This window comes from Rana temporaria, chromosome 6 (genome assembly GCF_905171775.1).
Source record: "Rana temporaria chromosome 6, aRanTem1.1, whole genome shotgun sequence".
Taxonomy (NCBI): domain Eukaryota; kingdom Metazoa; phylum Chordata; class Amphibia; order Anura; family Ranidae; genus Rana; species Rana temporaria.
Genome location: NC_053494.1, coordinates 207819601 through 207844879, shown reverse-complemented (window position 1 = coordinate 207844879; position 25279 = coordinate 207819601). Strand labels below are relative to the sequence as shown.

The following is a 25279-nucleotide window of genomic DNA, read 5'->3' as shown; positions in this document are numbered from 1 at the left end:
TGGCCTCTAGAGCCGGGATATGCAATTAACAAGCCTCCAGCTGTTGACAAACTACAAGTCCCATCATGCCTCTGCCTCTGGGTGTCATGATTGTGGCTGTCAGACTCTTGCTATGCCTCATGGGACTTGTAGTTCTGCAACAGCTGGAGGTCCACTAATTGCATATCTCTGCTCTAGAGGCAGAGGCATGATGGGATTTGTAGTTTCACCACAGCTGGTGTGCCACGGTTGCCTACCCCTGTAATAAAGCCTTGAATATTGGAAAAACTACAATCTCAAAAACTCTTGCTTTTCTCCTTCACAGTTGTAGATGCAATTAAAAAATAAAAAGTTCTTCAGAAAGTTGCACTGGAAGCTCGTAATAACCTCAAAATAGATGACAATAGAAAATTGTGACTAAAGTGCTTCTCCGGGCACAGCGTCCGCCTGACCATTCTGGAGTCTGCTGAAACACGGATTCATGTCCCTGTATGGAGAACCAGGTATGGCTCCTTCCCCACCCCCCTTCTCCACATCGGATGGTTGGGGTGGTGCCTCTGTAAGTGTTTCAACCACTTGGAACTTCTGCTTGGCCCGGTATGGGCAGTGCTGGCAGAAAAAGGTGCTGGTTGGTGTGGGGTGAGGTAGTGGTGGCGCAGTCCTGCCGGCCAGCGGAAAGCTGCGCTGGCACACGTTGCAGACGTAGGGCTTGTCCTCGCTGTGCTTCTTGAGGTGGGTTTTCAGCAGGGAAGCGCGTTTTGAACGCCTTGCCGCACTGCTCGCAGATGAAGGAGCGGACCCTCGCGGGTGGCGGGTCTCCCGGTGGACGCGCAGCGCGTGGCTCGGTTGGCTGCAGTAGTTGCATTCTTCGCACTGGTATGGCTTCAAACCTGAAAAGATGGAGGCATTGGTTAGCAACGGGAGCCTATTCGGGTGTTGGAAACTACAAGTACCACTCGCTGGTTCACGGCGTGAATTCTAATGTGGATGCTGCTCTCAGAATGTAAACTAAGGCAAAATGCAAGAACTGGGGAGAGTAAATCTGAAGGTGGCATTTTTCATTAAAGTGGACTAACATCAGATATATTTTTCAGTGTTAAGCAGTGGCGGAGTGTCCATCGCCGCCCTCTCTCTCCTGCCACCTGTCTATCACCATGTGACCATGTCTATCTATGGTCACAGCTGCCACCCCCTATTCAGGTGCTGGGCCCCTTCTCAGGCAACTGAATTACAGCGGCGGGGGTATTTTATGAAAGCACCCCGATTAGAGCCATTAAATAAGCCCCCAATAGGCGTCCAAAAGCTGACCAGCGGGCGCCATGCTGTGCGTTCGCTGTTCACTCAGCGTTGTGTTAGGAAAGCGATGCCAAAAGACTCACGACACTTATCACTGCTCTTATAACAGGGAGCAGTAGATGTCTGTCCTGTCACTAGCAGAACAGGGAAATGCCTTGTTTATGGGGCATCTCCCCCGTTCTGACGCACATAGAGACTGCGGGTTCCACGGTCACGGAGCTCGCGCGCGTAGGCAGCAGATTCAAAGCACCATACAGGTACGTTGCTTTGTCTGCCCGTGCCATTCTGCCGACGTATATTACGTTAGGTAGTCGGCAAGTGGTTAAAAGGAGCTGACTAGTGGTTGCAACGGATCACCGCTGATCAGTGATCCAAATGGGTCACCCCCTTCGGATCGGCTCAGTATGTGATCCGCGGATTGCCGTCGCGGCCATAGCATTAGGAAAGGCTGCGGTTTAGCTCCGGTGCCGTAGCCATCTTGGTACACCCGGCGGCGCCCCTCCTCTCTGTTTACACCCCATAGAGGAGGAGCCCGCGGCTCGAGGGAACACACCACTGCTGTCTGAGGTCTGTAAGGGGGACTGTGAGTCATACTGATGAGGGGTCTGCACTACTGGGGGGGGGTGACTGCAGTGAGGGGGGGGTCTCTGCACTGAGAGGGGGGTTACTGTCTGCACTACGGGGGGGGGTGTCTGCACTACTGGGAGGGGCTACTGTCTGTACTCCTGGGGGGGGGGGGGGCTACTGTCTGTTACTCCTGGGGGGGGGGGGCGCAATGTCTGTACTCCTGGGGGGGGGGCGGCTACTGTCTGTACTCCTGGGGGGGGGGGGCTGGCTACTGTCTGTACTCCTGGGGGGGGGGGCTACTGTCTGTACTCCTGGGGGGGGGGGGCTACTGTCTGTACTCCTGGGGGGGGGGGGGCTACTGTCTGTACTCCTGGGGGGGGGGGCTACTGTCTGTACTCCTGGGGGTGTCTGCACTGAGGGAGGGGGGGGTGTCGGTAACTGAGGTGGGGTGTCTGTACCGATTGGGGTGTCTGCACTGAGGGAGGGGGGTAACTATAGTTGGTGGGAGGACCATTTTTTTTCGCACCGGGTGACACCAACCCTAGTGACGCCACTGCAGTGGGGAGATGCGGATATTACAGTGGGGAGCTGCGGATATTACAGTGGGGGAGATGCGGATAATTACAGTGGGGGAGATGCGGATATTACAGTGGGGACGATTTTTTTTTTTTGCGGATCCAAAAAATAATTGATCCGTGACTCTGATCCGAGTGACGATCCGAAACCGTGAGTTTTTTCATCCGTTGCACCCTAGAGCCGACGTACGTTGTTTTTGTGCAGGGCCTGCCAACGTATATGTACATGTGTCGGTCAGGAAGTGGTTAAGAAAAACGATCGTAGATCAGGTTACCTGGAAATTAGTCTATAAAAGGGAAACTATTGTGGTTTTGGGTCAATTAATTTTTTTTACAAGGTTTTAATCGATTTCTGTCCTGCATTACCTGTGTGTTTGGTCATGTGATACTTCAGCTGGTTCACCACTTGCACTTGTATCCGCACTCGGGACAAAGGTAGTTCTTTTCATCCTTGTGGATCCGCATATGGTATAAAGAAAGAGAACACAAACAGAATTCATTAAAAAACTACAATACAAGTGGCTGGTTATTGGCCGCTCAGCAAAGTACCAGTTGATCAGTTGATCCGTTTTAATAGCGCTATTTTTACCGCGAAAAAATTGCGGCAAAACGCCACCAGTGTGAAACGCGGCCCCTAAGCTTCATGTAAGATGACAGTATGTGCCTCTCTAATAACTACTGGGTGAATTTTGATCCATGTATGGCTGGCATAACCACTTCAGCCTCGGAAGGCTTTGACCCCCTAAGGCCCCTTTCCACTTGTACGGACTTGTCCTGGGACTTGGGACTGCGAAGTCGTTCTCCGTGATTTCCAATGACAACCATTCATATTAGTACGACTTCAAAGTATTGCCTGCACTACTTTGGTACGACTTTGATGCAAGTTGCACAGGCATTCCCAGAACTTAGTGGCCAAAAATTGTGTCAAAATCGCAGCAGCAGCAAAATCGCGCGACCTTTAAAGTCACGGTAGTATGAAGGGGCCTTAATGACCATTGCCATTTTTTTTTCGCGATATGGCGCAGCGGCGCTTTAACCGACAATTGTGTGATCGTGCGTCGCTGTACCCAAATAAATTGACGTTCCTTTTTATTTCTACAAATAGAGCTTTCTTTTGGTGGCATTTGATCACCTCTGCGTTTTTTTATTTTTTGCGCTATAAAACAAAAAGACTGACCATTATAAAAAAAAAAATATATATTTTTTTTTACTTTCTGCTATAATACATATCCAAAAAAATAAAAATAAAATGTATATTATATATACACACACAAATATATATATATATATATATATCTCTCTCTATCTATCTATATCACTCACACACATACATATATATATATATATATATATATATACACACACATACACACACACACACACACACACATACATACATACATACATACATACATACATACATATTATATTATATCAGTTTAGACAGATATAATAAATAAATAAAAAATAATTAAATAAATCGCAATAGACGTATATTGATTGGTTTGCGCAAAAGTTATCGTGTCTACAAACTATGGGATAGATTTAAAGGACTTTTATTTCTTTTTTTATTGTTTTTACTGGTAATGGCGGCAATCTGCAATTTTAAGCAGGACTGCAACATTGCGGTGGACAAATCTGACCCCAAATGACACTTTTGGAGACCAGTGACATTATTACATTGATCAGAGCTATACAAATGCACTAATCAATGTATAAATGACAGTGGTAGGGAAGGTGTTAACACTAGAGGGCGATCAAGGGGTTAAGTGTGTTCCCTGGGTGTGTTCTAACTGTAGGGGGGGATAAGCTATTAGGGACATGGCAGAGATCGCTGTTCCCGATCACTGAGAACAGAAGATCTGACATGTCACCTGTCCAAAAGGGGAATCACCTTGTTTACATAGGCAGTTCTGCCTCTAATAGGCGATCGCAGTCCGCCAAAATCCGTGGGCATGCTCCAGCGGATTTTGCAAAGACCATCTCCTTTGCAAAGACCGACTTACACCTACGGTGGTTTGCGCAGGAGAGCCGATCTGCCGCAGTATAATGACGGCGGCTGGTCAGCAAGCGGTTAAATCCCAACCATGTTCGTGATCATAGGCATGCGTACAGGGTGCCGGATGTGCCCGAGCACACCCTAATCATCCCATGCGGTTAGCATTATCGTTCTCTGTGGTGGGAGGAAGATGGGAAAGACCTCCCTCTTGCCGGCTCTGCCATAGGAGAAGTGTTTACGCTCTTCTCTTTCACTGTGCCGGAAGGGAGATCAATGTGTCGGGGGTCATATATATATATATATATATATATATATATATATATATATATATATATATATATATATATATATATATATATATATATATATATATATATATATATATATATATATATATATATATATATATATATATATATATATATATATATATATATATGTAGACACACACGTCTGTTTGAGCATTGCGGTGCACACCCTAATGGAATACGTGAGTGATGGCTGGGTATTGCCAACAAATTACTTTGGTCTGCTGGTATAGGAAGCTGGTCAATTTACACATCAGATGATCTAGCTTGAGAAACACTTGCAGTGCATTTGTAGTGCAGTCACTGTAAATCTGAGGGGAACGATCTGAAACGAGACGACGAGGAGGGGGAACATCTGAAAACGAGGGGAGGGGAGGGGGAGAAAGATCTGAAAACGAGGGGAGGGGAGGGGGAAAGAGGTCTGAAAACGAGGGGAGGGGAGGGGGAAAGAGGTCTGAAAACGAGGGGAGGGGAGGGGAGGGGGAAAGAGGTCTGAAAACGAGGGGAGGGGAGGGGGAAAGAGGTCTGAAAAGGAGGGGAGGGGAGGGGGAAAGAGGTCTGAAAACGAGGGGAGGGGAGGGGAGGGGGAAAGAGGTCTGAAAACGAGGGGAGGGGAGGGGGAAAGAGGTCTGAAAATGAGGGGAGGGGAGGGGGAAAGAGGTCTGAAACGAGGGGAGGGGAGGGGAGGGGAGGGGGAAAGAGGTCTGAAAACGAGGGGAGGGGAGGGGAGGGGGAAAGAGGTCTGAAAACGAGGGGAGGGGAGGGGAGGGGAAAGAGGTCTGAAAACGAGGGGAGGGGGGAGGTCTGAAAACGAGGGGAGGGGAGGGGGAAAGAGGTCTGAAAACGAGGGGAGGGGAGGGGGAAAGAGGTCTGAAAACGAGGGGAGGGGGAGGTCTGAAAACGAGGGGAGGGGGGAGGTCTGAAAACGAGGGGAGGGGGGAGGTCTGAAAACGAGGGGAGGGGGGAGGTCTGAAAACGAGGGGAGGGGGGAAAGAGATCTGAAAACGAGGGGAGGGGGGGAAAGAGATCTGAAAACGAGGGGAGGGGGGAAAGAGATCTGAAAACGAGGGGAGGGGGGAAAGAGATCTGAAAACGAGGGGAGGGGGAAAAGAGGTCTGAAAACAAGGGGGATGGGGAAAAGAGGTCTGAAAACAAGGGGATGGGGAAAAGAGGTCTGAAAACAAGGGGATGGGGAAATAGGTCTGAAAACAAGGGGATGGGGAAAGAGGTCTGAAACAAGGGGATGGGGAAAAGAGGTCTGAAAACAAGGGGATGGGGAAATAGGTCTGAAAACAAGGGGATGGGGAAAGAGGTCTGAAAACGAGGGGATGGGAAAAGAGGTCTGAAAACGAGGGGGGGGGGGGAAGAGATCTGAAAACGAGGAAGCGGGGGGGGGGGAAGAGGAGATCTGAAAACGAGGGGGGGGGGGGGAGAGATCTGAAAACGGGGGGGGGGGGGAAGAGATCTGAAAACGAGGGGGGGAGGGAGATCTGAAAACGAGGGGGGGAGGGAGATCTGAAAACGAGGGGGGGAGGGAGATCTGAAAACGAGGGGGGGAGGGAGGGAGATCTGAAAACGAGGGGGGGAGGGAGATCTGAAAACAAGGGGGGGGGGGGGGAGATCTGAAAACGAGGGGGGGGGGGAGAGATCTGAAAACGAGGGGGGGGGGGGAGAGATCTGAAAACGAGGGGGGGGAGAGATCTGAAAACGAGGGGGGGGGGGGGAAGATCTGAAAACGAGGGGGGAAGATCTGCTGATTATTTTCCTTGCATGTCCCCCTCAGATCTACAGCGACTGCACTTCCAAGTGCACTTGTAGTGCAAAGTGGATTTGCCTTTAGTAAATAAACTCCTATATGTACTATAGAAAAAGCAAAATGACAAATAAAGAAACTGTTACCTTAAGACGTGAAGGATCTCCACAGGCGTAGGTGCAAAGGTGACATTTGTAGGGCTTTTCCCCGGTATGAATTCGGCTGTGCCAGGTGATCTTCTGCTTATTCCTGGTGCTGTACTCACAGTCAGAACACTTGTAGACCCGTGTGGCCCCGTGGCCCTTGACATGGTGGTCATACACCAGCTGGTGACGACAGGAAAAAGAACAGAAAGGGCAGCGCAGGGGACCTTCTTCCGCCTCCACACCAGGCAGCGCCGATGACTCGTGCTCCTCTGCGTAATGGTTAACTAACTGCTGCCGGTCCTTGGCAGCAAACTGGCACTGCTGGCAGTGGTGAGAAAAGTGAGATTTCCGGTGCTCCTCCAAGTCCTGCCGGCGGGAGAAAGTCTCCTTGCACAAGGCACACCCCAGCTGCAAGTGCTGCTTCTGAACGTGACATCGGAGCGTGGCCTGGCTATGACAGGAGAACAGGCACTGCGAACATTCATAGGTCTCCTTCTCTTGGTGCTTCCGCAGGCTGTGCTGCTTCAGCGCCGCCTCGGAGCTAAAACTCGCCTGGCACACGTTGCATGGGAAATCCAGTTCGCCGCTATGGCAGCTGCTCAAGTGCCGAGCGATATCGTTCTGGCTGTAGCCGCTATAATCGCACAGGTTGCAAAAGTGCGTGGGTTTCTTCTCGTGGACTCTTCGCTGGTGCAGCCGGAGTTTCGAGTTCGTGCCAAAAGTCCGACTGCAAGCGTCGCAGGAGATGCGGCCAACCCCGGTTGTGAAGGGATTCGTGGGCTTCCAGGCGGTAGCGCCGGGTGGTGCTGAAGTCGCAGTATTTGCAGCGGTGGGGTTTAACCCCTTCGTGGCGGATCCGCACATGCTGCTTCAAACATCGCGGCTGCTTGCAGGTGAAGTCGCAAAGCTTGCACTGCAGGTGCGCTCGGTTTTGAGAATACTTCTGGTGAAGGTCTCTGTGTCGGTTAAGAGCCGCCGTCGATACGCACCGAAACGAGCAGAGCGAACACTGGAGCTCCCCTGGTTTTAGACAACCTTTTTTCTTGTGCGTTCTCATGGCCCGCTCTTGACTGCATGTGAACGGGCAGGTGGGGCATGAAAGTTTGCCGGTGCCGGTGGTCATATCTTTACAAGAATCTACGCTTTCATTTTGTTCTCCATCTTCTTCTTCTGTATTGGGACCGTCCTCTCTTCCAGAACTTTCACAATCATATTCTTTATCCCGATTGCTCTTTAAGATTTTATGCTTTGTGCATTTATGTTTTCTTAGCGCCGTTTCCGAGTCTAGAACAGCCAGGCAAAGGGTGCAGGATACTTTTTTTACTTCCCGGCAGTTCTCGTTCACGTGGCAATTGATCGTACATTCTCTGGAGCAGGAATAGGAGCAAAATAAGCATCGGAATTTCCCGTCTTTATATCTGTATTTTTCCCTTTCCTCCGACACAGAAGAAACATTGTCCTGATCCCTTGGACCTTCTAAGGGGAGCTCACTGGTTGCATGCTCAATACTTTCTGTTCGATCAGGATCAGTTTCTTTCAAGGGGTCTTGCACCAACTTTTCTTTCAAGGGGTCTTGCACAAACTCTTGACCTGCAGATACCCGATCTAGAAAGTTTTCAGGCAAGCTGGAATCTTGACTCTCAGTAATACCTTCTTTGGAACATGCTGCATCATGACCCGGGTGGCTGTTGTCATGCTGGTCCATCGTCTTCGAAGATGTAGTTGCCTTGACCCCAACTCTTTTCTTCTTTAATACTACTGGACACTTCTTAAGGATATGAGTATTGAGCCCTCTTTGTTGTTTAAAGCTAGCTCCGCATTCCTGGCACATCAAGGCAGATTTGCGCACGTTGCAACCGTTCTTAGCGTGCTGGACAATGCCCGCCTTCTTCTTGGTGATGTAGGAACACTTTTCACATCGGTAAATCTGACTTTTAGATTGGACCACCAACATTTGGACTCGTCCCTCCAGGACGAGCGTCTCCGCTTGCTCCTTGTCCTGCTTTCTCAAGGCCTTCAGTATGGACTCAGGCCTGCTATTATCATATTCGTCCATAGAGACAGGAGGAGGCTCCACTACCTGAAGGTCGGTCTCGTTAAGCCCACTTGACTCACATACAATGGTCAGCTGTACGCCGCCCTTGACAACGTCAGCCCAGGACCCCTGTACTTCAACTGAGATATCGCCAGGCTGAATTTCAAGATTACCATTCTCAGGGTCGGGAAGCTCTTCACACTGGTCACTAATTTCACACAAAACTGGCTCAGGGTCATAGTGGACAGCAGTTACACATACACTGTTCTCAGGCTTGTCTTGATCTTCAGCTTCTTCTTCGAAATCCTGCCCACAGGTCATATGGTCGTCAATGGTCAACGTCTCAGAGAAGCACAGGATTTCCGATTGTTCTGGAAGAGGATCTTCACAGGTCTCCACAGTAGGCTCCTTGACCAGGAGCTCGTTGGATGAGGCTAGTTCCAAACGTACTGGGAAGTCTTCCATTTCTATACTGCAAGTTTCAACGGGTTCTAGAGTAATAGCTGCAAATAAAGATTCATCTGCCACTGACATGTTGGCATTTTCAGATGGTTCAGTAAGACCTTCTACCTGCAGGCACTGAGTCGCCTGAGAATCCATATTTTTCTCAACGTGGCCATCTAGTTCCTCACAGTTATGTTCCTGAGCTTGTTGATCACCAGAAGAAGTTTGCTTAAGAGTCACCGACATCTCAGTTTTGTACGGAAATAGCAGGTTGGCGTTGTTTATTTCTTGCTGTTTGCTTGCGTACCTCTCCAGCCACTCCTTATCGCCCGGTACATACCCATGCGATTTGCGTTTGTGGAAAAACAGGCTTGTGTTGCTGAATGTGCGGAAGGGGCACAGGGCGCAGCGGAACTCGCGGTGCTTGGTGTGCTTGCCATTCTCATGGTTGCGCAAGGTTTGCTTATACCTCGTCTGGTAATTGCAGTGCTGGCATTGGTAGATGGGTATCTGGGCGCTCTGGGAATGCTTGACCTGCATGTGCTTCTGGAGCTCGCTTTTGCGCTTGCATCCGAACCCGCAGACTTCGCAAATCAGAGTCTTCCCCTGGTGCCGAAGCTTGTGGCTGCTCAGCTGGTCGGCACGGTGGCAGCGATATGAACACTGACTGCAATGATACCTAAGAAAAGAAAATGAAAATATCACACCTGTATAAAAAAAACAGCAAACAGTAAAAAGTTGTAGAATACTTGTACAAGGTGCCATTAAAAAGGGAGACTATTATACCGTGTTTCACCGAAAGTAAGACATCCCCCGAAAATAAGACCTACATACAGTTTTCCCTCTCGCTTAAATATAAGGCACCCCCCCTGAAAATAAGACCTCCCCGATAATAGGGCCTCCCCCGAACATAAGGCATCCCGATAAGGCCCCCCCTGAAGCTACCGTAACTATGTACCCTGGACCGTAGCGGCGGGCGCTGCCGTGCAGCTCACTATTGGCCGCAGCGCAGACGGAGCAGACAGGAAGTGCGTGGTCTCTTTTCATCAGAGAGCCTGCGCCGCCGACAGGACAAGCTGCCGCCTGCTGCTCGCTCTGCCCTGACGGAGTCTGGCCGACTCACAATTAGACAGTGAGTAGCGCGGAGCAGGAGTCAGACACATTGTGTGGACACACAGGGGTGACTGAGGTAGGGGGGAAATGTCTGGTGAAGGTGTCCACTGGCACAGGGGTGGGGGAGCGGGATCACTTAAAATATCAAAGGAGGATCAGAGAGGGGGGATCAAAATGACACAGGAGGATCAGAGGGGAGGAATCAAAATGACACAGCAGGATCAGAGGGGGGGGAATCAAAATGACACATGAGGATCAGAGGGGGGGGATCAAAATGACACAGGAGGATCAGAGGGGAGGAATCAAAATGACACAGGAGGATCAGAGGGGGGAAATCAAAATAACACATGAGGATCAGAGGGGGGGAATCAAAATGACACAGGAGGATCAGAGGGGGGAATCAAATGACACAGGAGGATCAGAGGGGGGGGGGGGAATCAAAATGACACAGGAGGATCAGAAGGGGTTACCAAAATGGTCTGGTTATGCCGATTTGTGATGGCTGGTTTGTGATGACAACTACTACAGTACCGTATACAGGTAATAAATTTCCTTTTTTTTGTTCAGCAATAAATGTGTACCGTATTCTTCTTCATGGAAAAATAAGACATCCCCTGAAAATAAGACCTAGCGCATCTTTGGGAGCAAAAACTAATATAAGACACTGTCTTATTTTCGGGGGAAACAGGGTAGTTAAAAGCTTTTTTTTTTTTTTTTTATAAAATAAGTTCTCCACCTGTCTCCTGGAATTTCTCCAGCCATCATTACTACAAAGAAGACATCATGCCATGTAAAAGGCCTGGAGACACTGACCTGAGGTCTCCGTTGTGTTTACGCATGTGTACGTTCAGGTAATGCTTCCACTTGGTGATGTACCCGCATTCCGTACACATGTAGTTCTTGTCTGCGGAATGCGTCAGCATGTGTTTAGAGAGGTAGCTCAAGTCCCGACAAGTGAAGTCACACTGGCTGCATTTGTGAGGTTTCTCTCCTAGAAGATTGGAAACAAAAGACATCCTAGATTACAAATGGTGAACCTGTGCATCATAAATTATCATAAGGACAAAAATTATGGATAGGGTAGAGTTATAACCCCCGTCAGCATTTTTTTTTTGCTGTCAGTTTCCCATTGGAGAGATTACCCTTCACTTCCTGTCCCATAATCAAAACAGGAAGAGAGACGATCTCTCCCCAAAGTGAGGGAAATCCCTGGTTGTCACAAGGGCTAGTGTTGCCATTGGAAGATGTCCCCTCTATTCCTGTTCTGGCGACAACCCAAAACGTGTGATTTTCTTTCAGTGATAGTGTGGTATTGGTAAAGAGGACAAATAGAAGAGGGTAAATCTTTCTTAACGTCCCTGGCGGTATGATTCTGTCTGGAATTACATACCAAAAGCGGTACAATTATTTTGCAAGGAAATTTGGCGTTTTATACTGTAGGCCTGTAATTTTTAGGAATAACTCACTTAAATCTGACCAAACAAGAGTCTAGTAGGCATCCCGGGTATGACATTTTTTTATTTTTTTTTTATTTTTTATTATAAATTATAATATAATAAATAATTATAAATAATTATAACAAATAATAATATAATTATAATAAAAATTATTCAATAATGTAATCAACTCAAAATCACTGAAATTTGCTCAGTTGCAGAATTGTCGCTGTCATTACTTTTATTTTTTTATGACGAATTTCCCCACAAATCGCTATCGCACAATTCTACAAGTGATTATAATTTATTATCGCTGTTTTCTAGCTCATCTAAAACCATTTTTGACATAAAGGGACACTTTTGGACAATCTACAGTTTGCAGGGAGAAAGAACAGTTTTTATTATATAAAAGTACATGTAGGACACTGGACAGACCACTAGGGACAAGGGGGGTGTGTATTTTTTACATACCAGTACTGTAATCTTATACTGTATGTATAGTGTTTGTTTACTTTTTTGAATTTGGCGCCGTTCTCCGCCCCCGTGCGTCGTAACATCGCAGGGAACGGAGATCAGCGGCACACAGGGACACTGTGAATCGAGTGAGGAGGACCCGCTCGCTCACACAGCGGGGATGCATCGCTGGATCCAGGGACAAGGTAAGTAACTTGCCTGTGGATTCAGCGAGCAGGTAAGCCGCGCCGCTGCACACTCTGCACGTCCACCCCGAGCGTGACTCGGGGATACCGATCCTAACATTGGAAACCCACCCCGAGTCATGCTCGGGTTTACCGCTAAGGGGGTTAAAACCGAGTAAAAAGTCAGCAGCTACAAATACTGCAGCTGCTGACTTTTAATATAAGGACACTTACCTGTCCAGGGTGCCCGCGATGTCGGCACCCAAAGCCGATCTGTCCCTCAGCTCTCGGGTGGAGGCGCCGCCATCTTCGGTAAGGGAATCGGGAAGTTCCCTACTGCGCATGCGCGAGTCGCGCTGCGCGATCCCACTGGTCCCCCGGACGTAGCGTAGGTCACTGTGGCAATCTATGCCCGGAAGTGGGAGCAACTACCGGTATTACACAGGCATCTGCTCCCTCCTCCCCCCTGAAAGGTGCCAAAAGGTTTCCCATTTTAATGAAGGGGGAAAAAAAAAAAAGGAAGGATAGAAATTCTAACCTAACAGGTTTTACAATCCTTCTCCACCCCATCAAAACTTTGGTGCCAGTTTGCATATGGGGAATTCACTCTTCATTCGCTCTTCCCCTTGTAATAAAGCTGTAAATGCCAGAGCCTTGGTAGACCCACCACATGGACAAGGGAAAATGGCTCACAACACTGCATTGCGGTGCAGTGCAGGCATGTGCTGATAAGTACTGCGTTCAATACTTTTTATCAGCTCAGTGTGGTGAGAGGCAATCTATAGCCCACCAATTAAACCTTATGAGATATCTTTGCGCCAATCAATAAAGTTCCTTTTAAAAAAAAAAAAAAAAAGAAGAAGAATCACATCTTCACTATGCTAAGCTCAGCCGAACAGATGCTGTGCTGCAGTGTTTACCAGCCCCCTCAAAGTGCTTCACAAGGATCAATTTGAAAATAAGTTTACTTCTCTAACAGTACAGTGCCTTGAAAAAGTATTCATACCCCTTGAAATGTTCCACATTTTGTCATTGTGTTGGTCAAAAAATACATGCAAGTTTTTGGTTGCAAAATGACAAAAAGTGGGAAATTTTAAGGGGTATGAATACTTTTTCAAGTCACTGTATATGTATACCACAGAAGAAATATATTCCATTATGTTTGCAAAATGATCCATCGTAACAAACTGCACAACATTCCTGTGTGTTGTTACCTGTGTGTAACAACTTGTGTCGTATCAACACCCTCTTGTGCGCCGTTGCAAAATCACACTCCCCACAGCGGTGGATCTTCTCATTGGCATGCATCTTGCCCACGTGGTCCGCGTATTCCACTGGGTTAAAGCTCTTATAAGGACAGAAGCGGCATGCCAGCTCCTCTTTGCCCGGGTGCCCGCGTTTCCTGTGCTTGCGGAAGGTGTGTTTGTTGGAACAGACAAAGTCGCATTCTTGGCAGTGAAAGGCGTAATGGTTCTTGCGGTGCTCCTCCATCTCCTCGCGGGACTTGAAGAGCGCAGTGCAGGCATGGTACCTGCATTCCACAGCCTGGATACCGTGAGACTCCTTCATGTGCCGCAGGTACTCCTTGCGGTCGGACGAAGCCTGGTCGCACCCGGGGTCAAAGCAAAACAGCAACGTCTGCTCGGCTTTGTGCCCTTTCATGTGATCCTTCAGAGCCTGGCTCAGTTTAAAGGTCTCCTGGCACACTGGGCAGGAGTAGGTGTCCGTATAAAAGTTAGAGACCCCCTCGTGAATGCTCGCCATGTGACGGTTCAGAGCGTTCTTTTCCACGGAGCTGTAGTCACACAGCGGGCAGCGGTGGGCCTTTTCACCCGCTTCTCTCATCATGTGGATCTTTAGCTTACTGCGGCTGGTGAAGAATTTGCGGCAGTTTGGGCACTGCAGGTTCGGGTCAGGGAAGTGCAGGTGGAGGTGGTCAGCCAAGTGAGTCCTCTTCTTAAAGCAGCGTTTACATTCGGGGCACATGTGGGTCTTATATAGGTGCTCTTCACCATTCTCCACATCTCCTATTGGTTGAAAAAAAAGTGTTAAAAAAAAATAAAAAAATAAATACACATCAGTGCGAGTTCTGTCAAAATTTACCATTTCACTTTTGCCCAAAATTTTTAGGGATTATTTACAATATGGCGATGCATATTGGAGCGGACTTTATAGGTACCGTATTTGCCGGCGTATAAGACGACCCCCTAATTTTCCAGCTAAAATGCTGGTTTTGGGATATACTCACTGTATAAGACGACCCCCTCACTGTGCCATTATACATGCCACACTGTGCCAGTATGCCAGCCTCACTGGGCCAGTATGCCAGCCTCACTGGGCCAGTATGCCAGCCTCACTGGGCCAGTATGCCAGCCTCACTGGGCCAGTATGCCTGCCTCGACGATCTTCCTACCTTCTCCTGTTTGCAGGCTGCGGGCGTCCTTTTATTCAAAAGCCACGCCTCCTCCTCAGGCTGTTCCGTGATAGGCGGAACACTAATTTTCCCAGCAGAGCCTCTGTTCAGTGTTCCGCCTATCACGGATGTCCTCTGAGAAGGCATCCGTGATAGGCGGAACACTGAACAGAGGCTCTGCTGGGAAAATCAGTGTTCCGCCTATCACGGAACAGCCTGAGGAGGAGGCGTGGCTTTTGAATAATGGATGGCCGCCGTCTGAGAGACAGGTACCCGGCGTATAAGACGACCCCCGACTTTTGGGGCATTATTTTAGATGCAAAAAGTCGTCTTATACGCCGGAAAATACGGTACCAGAAAAGGAATACAAATTTATTGGAAAATAATTAAATTTAAACCACTTGCCTACAGGGCACTTTCACCCCCATCCTGCCCAGGCCATTTTTTTTAGCTTTCAGCGCTGTCACAGTTTGAATGACAATTGCGCGGTCGTGCAACACTGTACCCAAATGAAATTTTTATCATTTTTTTCCCCACAAATAGAGCTTTATACAATATTTTTTTCTTTTTGCTATAATAAATATGCTTTTTTATTTTATTTTTTAACACATTTTTTCCTCAGTTTAGGCCGATACGTATTCTTTATTTTATTTTAATTTTTTTTTACCAAAAATCGAAATAAGCATATATTGATTGGTTTGCGCAAAAGTTATAGCGTCTACAAAATAGGGGAAAGATTCATAGCATTTTTATAATTTTTTTTACTAGTAATGGCGGCGATCAGCGATTTTTATTGAGACTGCTGCAGACACATCGGACACATTTTTGGGACCATTCACATTTATACAGAGATCCCTGCTATAAAAATGCATTGATTACTGTATAAAATGTGTCTGGCAGGGAAGGAGTTAACACTAGGGGGCGATCAAGGGGTTAATGTGTTCCCTAGGGAGTGATTCTTACTGTGGGGGGAGGGGACTGACTGGGGGGAGGTGACCGATGGTTGTCCCTATGTACAAGGGACACACCGTCGGTCTCCTCTCCCTGACAGGACGTGGATCTGCGTGTTTACACACACACACAGATCCACGGTCCTGCTCAGTTACTGGGCAATCGCGGGTGCCCGGCGGCACGCGCATCGGGTCCCCAGTGACGTGGCGGGCACGCATCCCCTAGTGGCTTAAAGCGGGGGTTCCGCGGGATTTTTTTTATTTTTTTTTATGAGCATCTGCCGCTCGGTATATCATTAATAGTTTACTCACGTGTCCGATTTTACTAGCCCTCCGCCTTGTCATTCTGCAGTAAAAAGTAATTTATAAAATTCTTTCCTGAGCGGGTCCATCTTGCTTGTGGGCACTGTGAAGCCCACAAGCAAATCCTTCAGGGATGCGGTGAATGCTGATGTCCCAGCATTCACCGCTCTATCCCACGCATGTGCAGTGTTGACGGCGAGCGATCGCTCGTCACTCTGCTGCCCCCACCGCCATCCTCGGTGAGGGAACCAGGAAGTGAAGCGCTCCGGCTTCACAGCCCGGTTCCCTATGGCGCATGCGCGAGTCGCGCTACGCCTGCCGATTGGCTCCCGCTGTGTACTGGGAGCCGAGTGTTCCCAGAACACAACGAGGGGGGGACGGGAGGTGACGTTCTGCCCGCAGTCTGCCCGAGACTGTGTGGCCGGAAGTGGGTGCAAATACCTGTCTTTAGACAGGTATCTGCACCCCTCTCCCCCCTGAAAGGTGTCAAATGTGTGGGGGGTTCCGATCAGCGAGAGTTCCACTTTAGGGTGGAGCTCCGCTTTAAAGCGGACCTTAAGTAATTTTTTCATCTTTCCATCTATTAAATCTTCTGCCCTTGTTGTTGTTTTAACTTTGGATAGTAATTTTTTTTTTTTTTCTGCCAGTAAATCCCTTATACAGCCCACTTCCTGTTTCTTGTCTGGTCATTCGCCTAGGCTTATCACATCATGCACAGCCCTCCCTCTGACTCTCGTGAGAGTTTTCCAGGAAGGGGGCGAGTCATAAAAAAGGGACAGTGAGAGCTGCAGAGCTGGAGGTGTGCCTCTGTGTAAATCCAGGAAGTGAACGGGGAAGCAGCTTCAGCTGCCCACAGTTAAAATGGCTGCAGTGGAGGGAGATTTCTGCAGCATATTTGGCAAGTACGAAATTACACTATTTGTATTTTGTTTACAAACCCCTATACTTCTCTTTTGAAGGGGTGGTACACCCTCAAGGTTTTTCACATTAATGCATTCTATGCAATAAAGGTGAAAAACCTCCTATGATGCAGTTGCCCCCTCCAGAGCCCTCCTTTTACTTACCTGAACCCGATCTTTCCAGCGACGGGGGCGAGCACACCAGCTCCAGCCGGTGTCTCGGGTCCTGATTGGATAGATTGATAGCAGCACAGCCATTGGCCAATGACGCAGGGGGCGGGGCCGAATCCTGCTGTCAATAGACGCAGCAGCAAAACATGGGAGCGCGCCCGTACGAGTGCCCTGAGGGAGAGCGGCTCTCCAACAGGGCACTCGAGAAGGAGGATGAGCCAGGAGCGTCACTGAGGGACCCCGGAGGAGGAGGATTGGGGCCACTCTATGCAAAACCACTACACAGGGGCCCAGATTCACAAAGCACTTACGCCAACGTAAGTGCAAATGTGCGCCAGCGTATGTGTGCGGCAGACCCACAAACCAACATGCGCCTAAAAACAGGCTACACCCCGCCGACGTAGCTTGCACATGCCGGCGTAGGTTGGGCGCACATATGGGCTGGGCGCATGGTGCTGCTCCCATTGATTAGCCATTCAAACATGCAAATGAGGGAAATACGCAAATTCACGAACACGCTACGCGAGATGCGCGTAAGTTGTACGTCCGGCGTAAAGTTATTCCCGGCAACAGACATGCACATGTCTGCACCAGGGAACACAAGCCGGCGTATTGTGCGTTGGACGCGTGTCTGGCTGGGCGTACATTATGTTCACGGCGTACGCAGTGATGCGGCGTAGCTTAGCCAGTTGTGCCGGCGTGGTTGTGAGCAGGCGCGTGCTGTGCATGCGTCCATGTCACGGCGCATGCGCAGTTCGTGATACGTACCTGTCTGGCGCTCGGCCCATCATTTGCACCTACGCCGGCGTGCGCCTTTGAAACCCACGCCACGCTGGCGCAGCGTTGGGAGCACTGGCTTGCTGAATGCAATGCTTGCCTCTCTTGGGTGGATTGATGCTAGGGGCTGATTGTGGCCAGTGGGCCCATTAGTGCGCTGCTCCTGATCAAATAACAGCTGCTCCTGCCTATTCCCTCCCCCCCGCCTTTTTTTTTTTTGGTACTCTGTTCTCTCACTCTATGTAGAATTCCTAAGGGGGGGTAAAACACCTGTATAACTAAGGATTGTTCATTATGGTTCATGACAGGGATTGATTGCTTTTGTCCTTTCCTTTAAATATATGTTGTGGTTAGGAGACTTTATTTGGTGTTATCTCTTAAGTTGTTTGCTGTTTTTTATTTATTTTATTTATTTTTTCACTTCACTGTGCTCTCATATCCATGTGATGATATAATGCTGTTTTGTCTTTCAATAAAACATCTCTGTTAAGAAAGGATGCGATAACCCTCAAGATAAAGGTTTACATTTTCATAGCCCCCCCTGCTGCTGTGTCAGAGGTACTGTACCTGTGAAGGTCGTCTCCTTGTCAGTACGGGAGCTCCGGGTTCTTTTTACTTTTTTGATGACAGAATCACATTCGTTTTCCTCCTCACCGTCACCCCCGGAGTCGGCTTCTGCTACTTTTCCACGCCTCTTGCGTTTGACTGCCAGTCCAGAGCCAACGTCAGATCCTTTACCTGGAAAACATTCATTTTATTAAATACAAGTAGAGATGAGCTCGAACATTTGTATCCCAACTTCCAAGTTGTGCTTTTTTTCACCCCGATCAGCTGTCACCCCAATCAGAGGCACGAGGGAACTTGTAGTATCGCAACAGTTGGAGGGCCGCCAGTTTGAGACCCCCGATTTAGATAATACAGTGGAACCTTGGATTACAAGCATAATCCGTTCCAGGAGAATTCTCGTAATCCAAAGTACTCGCATATCAAAGCGGGTTTCCCCATAGAAGTCAATGAAAACGAAAATAATTAGTTCTACGTTGACATCAATGGCAATACCGCATGAGGCCAGAGGTGGGGGCGCCAGAGCACCTCTGAAACACTCTGAAAGGCCCCGGGACAGCCCGACTGACCTTAGAAACCCTCGGGAATGGAGTATTTCTGAATGGCTCCGGCCACCTCAGGCCAAATGCGGTACTGCACACCTCATTAGCTTGAATTCTGCTTGTATTGCGAGACAACACTCGCAAACCGAGTTAAATTTAAAAAAATAAAAGTTGCTAGTCTTTCAAAAAGCTTGTTAACCGTAAACTGAGGTTCCACTGTATTTGCTTCTCTCTCTCTCTCTCTCTCTCTCTCTCTCTCTCTCTCTCTCTCTCTCTCTCTCTCTCGAGGGAGCGGAGCAGTCCTCAAAGAGAAAGCCAAGACCCCACCGCCGCCGTCTTAGTTGATCAGCATGGGGAACATTACAGCTTTCATAGATAGGGCACTTTGATAGACAGATCACCCGTCCCAAGATTGGATGGGTGATCCGTCTATCAAAGTGCACGGACAAGGGGGAGGGGCTATATATGACGAGGCGCGGCGGGGGAACACACAGCTATTCAAATGTAAGCTGTAATGTTTCCTGCGCTGATCAACTAGGCGACGGCAATGGGGGGTGGAGGGCTTGGGGACATGGCTGCATTTGTGGGGACACATTTTTAAAAAAAGTATCGGTATTGGCAAAAAGTTTCGGTACTTGTACTCGGTCCAAAAAAAAAGTGGTATCGGGATAGCCCTAGTACGCACCATGGGTCCCAAAGTGGAGGTCCACCCTATAAAAAAAAAAGCCAAAAAGGGTACAAAAAAAAATAAAAAAATTGAAACATTTATTTTTATACTAACCAGATCTTCTAATCTGCCACTTCCTTGTCCGCGGTGGGTCTTCTTTCTTCTCCTTGCGCTGCCTCCTGGGAAATGGTGAGCGGTGTCTTCTGGGACCTTGGGTGTGTCCCAGGAGACATCCGCCCATTCACATAGCGCTGCGTGGCTCGCGCATGCGCAGTAGGGAATTGGGCAGTGAAGCCGCAATGCTTCACTTCCTGATTCCTCACCGAGGATGGCGGCGGGGCAGCCGAGAGATGAGTGATTGCTTGGCTTCGGCTGCCGACATCGCGGGCACCCAGGACAGGCAAGTGTCCTTATTAAAAGTCAGCAGCTGCAGTGTTTGTAGCTGCTGACTTTTAATTTAATTTTTTTTTTTTTTAAGCAGGACCTCCGCTCAAGGTTTTCAGACAAGCCCAAAATTGTCCCCAGCCCCCCAGTGCCTTATGACACGTACAGCCCCCGGCCTAAAACACAATCCCGCCTTCACACAGCACACTTACTACACTGCAGAGAACGGCCACTCAGCAGGTCGATTGCTGGCGGAGCTGTAGAAGCTTCCATTGGCGCTGGCTGTATGGAGTCAAAATTTGGAAACGACTGTCCGTCTCTACAATGGCTCTTCTGATGCTGGGAGAACAGCTTGGTGTTGGAGCTGACAAAGTCGCAGTGAACACAGTGAAAAGGAAAATGGTTTCGGAAGTGTCGGGACATCTCGTCTCGGCTCGGGAAAAGCAGGCGGCAGCTGCGATGAGAACAAGTCACCGGAGTCACTTTATGTTCCCTCCTCAGATGAGACTGGAGCCTTTTTACATCCTGAGCGGTGAACGCGCAGCCCCTTTGCCAGCATCTGAAATCCTGGGGTGCTGGGGGGTGACTTTTAAAATGCTCCTTTAGTTCACTGGGTGACTTGAATGGATTTTGACAAATGGGACAGGAAAGGCTGTCCTTCTTGTCTTGGCAGGAGCCATCTTCAAGGCTGATGGAGATTTGGTCCGCAAAGATCATGTCTGAAGTGTATGGAGTATTACTGGGAAGTTCCGGCATACTCGAGTCTGCAAGCTGACAGAAGTCCTGAGACAATAGGGTGGCTTCAGCCAAGATGCCAACAGATTTACCTGGACAGAGATACAATACATCATGCATGGATCCAGAATTATTTTGCAAAAATCTAAGAAAGGCCATAAATGAAAGAAAGAAAAACGCTCAACACTGACTCAATCGACTTGGGTACAAACCATATTTTTTTTCAGATTTTCAGCATACGATTGCAGCAGCTAGCAATAATCATTGTGCCCTCCTGGCAGGGACGGCTAACCCCCCCCGTCGGGAGAACACAATGATTATTGCTAGCGGCTGCAATCGTATGCTGAAAATCTGAAATGCTGGCTCTACCAAAGTCGATCAATGGATTGACTTGGGTACAATCAGCCTTTCCATAGATCAGGCATGTCCAAAGTCTGGCCCGGGGGGCCAATTGCGGCCCCCCGTTCCAGTTTAACCACTTAAGCCCCGGACCTTTATGCAGCTAAAGGCCCAGGCCAGGTTTTGCGATTCGGCACCGTGTCGCTTTAACAGACAATTGCGCGGTCGTGCGACGTGGCTCCCAAACAAAATTGATGTCCTTTTTTCCCCACAAATAGAGCTTTTTTTTTTTGGTGGTTATTTGATCACCTCTGCGGTTTTTATTTTTTGCACTATAAACAAAATTAGAGCGACAGTTTTGAAAAAAATGCAATATTTTTTACTTTTTTCTATAATAAATATCCCCCAAAAATATATAAAAAAAATTTTTTTTCCTCAGTTTAGGCCGATACGTATTCTTCTACCTATTTTTGGTAAGAAAAAAAATCGCAATAAGCGTTTATCGGTTGCTTTGCGCAACATTTATAGTGTTTACAAAATAGGGGATAGTTTTATTGCATTTTTATGAAAAAAAAATTTTTTTACTACTAATGGCGGCGATCAGCGATTTTTTTCGTGACTACGACATTATGGCGGACACTTCGGACAATTTTGACATATTTTTTGGGACCATTGTCATTTTCACAGCAAAAAAATGCATTTAAATTGCATTGTTTATTGTGAAAATGACAGTTGCAGTTTGGGAGTTAACCACAGGGGGCGCTGTTGGGGTTATGTGTTCCCTGAAGTGTGTTTACAACTGTAGGGGGGGTGTGGCTGTAGGTCTGACGTCATCGATCGAGTCTCCCTATAAAAGGGATGACACATTCGATGCAGCCGCCACATTGAATCACGGGGAAGCTGTGTTTACATACGGCTCTCCCCGTTCTTCAGCTCCGGGGTGGCTAGACACAAATAGCCGCCCCCTCATCCCGGATCGCTCCCAGACGATTTCCGACCGCCGCATGTACCGGGGGGGGGGGGTCCCGATCGGACCCCCGACCCACGTCTAGGCAGGGACGTACGGGCACGTCCATCTGCCTGTACGTGCCATTCTGCCGACGTATATGTACATGCGGCGGTCGTTAAGTGCTTAATGTGGCCCCCTGGTAATTTGGATATATACTGTATTTATCAGCGCTGCCTCTGAGGGGACGGGGAGAGGGGGGAACGAGTGCTGTCAAATTACATACAGGAGAATCTCCTGTTTACTCAGTGACATCTGTAATAGGAAGTCCCGTCTCCTGGGCTGACATTGGACGACTCCTCTGTCTATCATAGGAGGCGGGAGAAATTGTATTAAAGAGGCTGCTGTGTAAACAGGAGATTCTCCTGTATGTAATCTGTCGGTGCTTATACCCCCTCCTTCCGAGGCTGCAGATGGACATCGATCAGGCTGCATTCATGGAAATGGAGAGGCTGCATTCATGGCAATGGAGAGGCTGCAGATGGGCACTGATTAGGCTGCATTGATGGGCAATGACCCTTATTTTGCTTCACAGTTTTTTGTTTACATTTTTTTCCCCTGAAACTTCCCTCCTAAAGTGAAGGTGAGTGTTATACGCCGATAAATACGGTATATCCAAATAACACGCCCACGCTCATCTCTTCACCACACACAGCCACAAAGGCAAGAGAATTCTTGTTGGGCCATGTATTAGTTGCTCGAACGAACACACAGACCAAATTTTAATGGTTCAAAGAATGACTCAGCAGGAGGTATGATGGACCTCCATAGAAAGTTTATTTCCAGAGCACAACTGGACAATAGTACAGGAGGCAATGAAGGGGACTATAATACCACGCTTTTTGGCGGAAGGGCAGGAAGGGACTGGGCGCGATGGGCAGTATCTGGTGGCATTATTGCAAGTAACGGTGTTTGGTGCTGTATCCCATAAACAAATAAATTGCCAAACTTAAGCTTCAGCCACTTACTTGTCTCCGTACCACTTTGCACGTCAGAAGTATCAAACATTATCTGACCAGGGCCAGACAGGGAGAGATCGGTCATTGGTAAGGTCTCCTCTACTTGAAGATGGAGGACATTGGATCCTTCCCCACCAGCACTGTCCTCAGCCGGATTCTCCATATGGTATTCTGTCCCAGCAGACGACTGGAGCAATAATTGCTCACATGACTTCACAGTCCAGTCACATGACCCCTGAAGGTCAATTTCAGACATTTCCATGTGCTAGGGTGGCCGCATACCACACTAAGACCTTCGCTCAAGCTTTTCTCCTGAAAGAAAAAAAAATGAAAAGTCGGTCTAGTGTTAAAACATAGTCTCTGGGGCCAGGCACATGTATAAAACAGGAAAACCAAATCTGTAGGGAATTTATATGTTTTCCGGGAAACCGGGTGAAATATTTTTCGGGCTACAACAGGCACAGCAGCTGACATTTTAACCCCTTTCCACCCAGCATGCCTTTAAATGGGTCTTTACACCCAGGAGGCAGGAAAGTCCCATCTCTTCCAGGTTCTTGCATTTGGCCCTTGATGACGTGCCACAGTATCAGGGGGCTAGCTACAAGAAAGAAAAAGAAGGGGAAGGGAGGAAAAAAAAAAAAAAAAAAAGAAAAAAAAAAAAAGGAAAGAGAGGGGAAGAAGAAAAATAAATGAGAGGGGAAGGGAGAAGAAGAAAGGAAGAGAAGGGAGGGGGAAGAAGAAAAAAAAAGGAGAAAGGAAGAGAATGGAGGGGAAGAAGAAAAATGAGAAGGGAGGGGAAGAAGAAAAAGAAGGTAAAGGGAGGGGAAGAAGAAAAAGAAGGTAAAGGGAGGAGGAGGGGGAAAAAAAGGAGGGGGAAGTGAAGGAAAAAAAAGAAGGGGGAAGGGAAGGAGGAGAAGGGGAAAAAAAGAGGGGGAAGGAGAAGGAAAAAAAAAAAAAAAAAAAAAAAAAAAAAAAAAGAAGAAGGGGGAAGGAGGAGAAGGAAAAGGAAAGAAAAGAAGGGGGAAGGGAAGGAGGAGAAGGAAAAAAAGGAGGGGGAAGGAGGAGAAGGAAAAGGAAAGAAAAGAAGGGGGAAGGGAAGGGAAGGAGGAGATGGAAAGAAAAGAAGGGGGAAGGGAAGGAGGAGATGGAAAGAAGAGAAGGGGGAAGGGAAGGAGGAGATGGAGATGAAAAGAAGGGGGAAGGGAGGGAGGAGATGGAAAAAAGAGGGGGAAGGGAAGGAGGAGATGGAAAAAAGAGGGGGAAGGGAGGGAGGAGATGGAAAAAAGAGGGGGAAGGGAAGGAGGAGATGGAAAAAAGAGGGGGAAGGGAGGGAGGAGATGGAAAAAAGAAGGGGAAGGGAGGGAGGAGAAGAAAAAGAAGGGGGAATGGAGGGGAGGAGAAGGAGGAGAAGGGGGAGAAAAGGGTATCGGGGAAGAAGAAAAAAGAAGCAGTAAGGGGATTTTCCTTCCAGGTTCTTGCAGTTGGCCCCTGGTGACGGCCCACATCACATCACCAGGGGGCTGGCTGCACAAATCCAGGTAAAGAGAGTAAACCATGACTCTCCCATGACGTAAATAAAGGCGATAACAGCAGAGGCCTTCCTACAACACACTGCCACACTCCAGGTCCTGTCCTCCATCTTCAATACTTCCACCATCGGGGAAGGAGGGGTCCTGTCTCTTCCAGGTTCTTGCTTACATAAGTAGGACGATGGAGCTTGATACGAGAGACCCCCCCCCCAGCACTGACAGATGAATGGGACAGGTGAATATCAGTGGGTGGTCCAGTAAGAGAACCTGTCAGTTTGTCCTGAATGGGTGTCAAAGTGACAGATTCTCTTTATGAGACCCCCTTACACCACCTGACTGTTGCTCCATCCCCCACCCATCTCTCTCCTCCCCACCACAGGGCCCTGGGATGTCAGATCTGGGGATAAGGGACATCATCGTCCAAGAGAAGATCTCCTAAGCCAGGACCACCTGTCACCATTGCCTGCCAGAGCAGCTCATTGGGCCTCTCCTAACTCCCTTCCCCCATCTGTTACTAAGGTAACCAACAGCACCAGATCCCTGCAGGCCTCTGCCCGTGTCTGGGTGATGGTTCCTCCCCTCCGGACCTGGTGGTAGACGATCACTGTGGCTTTCAGGTCCTCCTGGACAACCCGGTATCGTTGGCAGACCGTAAGCTCTAAACCCAGAGCCGAACCAAAGCCTTGGAACGCAACCGGAAGCCCCACGTGGAACGCAGCGCCGCGTCACTTCCTTCATTTGTGCGTGACGTC

At 48.4% G+C, this 25279-nt stretch overlaps 1 protein-coding gene across 1 annotated transcript; it reads right to left on the bottom strand.

The window, feature by feature from the left end:
• Window positions 1-449: 449 nt before the first annotated feature.
• Window positions 450-25236, bottom strand: ZNF142 (zinc finger protein 142). The gene is given in 10 exon segments (XM_040358177.1): window positions 450-869; window positions 2784-2888; window positions 6624-7385; window positions 7387-9781; window positions 11029-11206; window positions 13504-14316; window positions 18370-18540; window positions 20172-20786; window positions 23008-23310; window positions 25061-25236. Coding segments are annotated over 8 exon segments (5259 nt in total). The 5' UTR covers window positions 23261-23310; window positions 25061-25236; the 3' UTR covers window positions 450-869; window positions 2784-2816.
• Window positions 25237-25279: the final 43 nt, after the last annotated feature.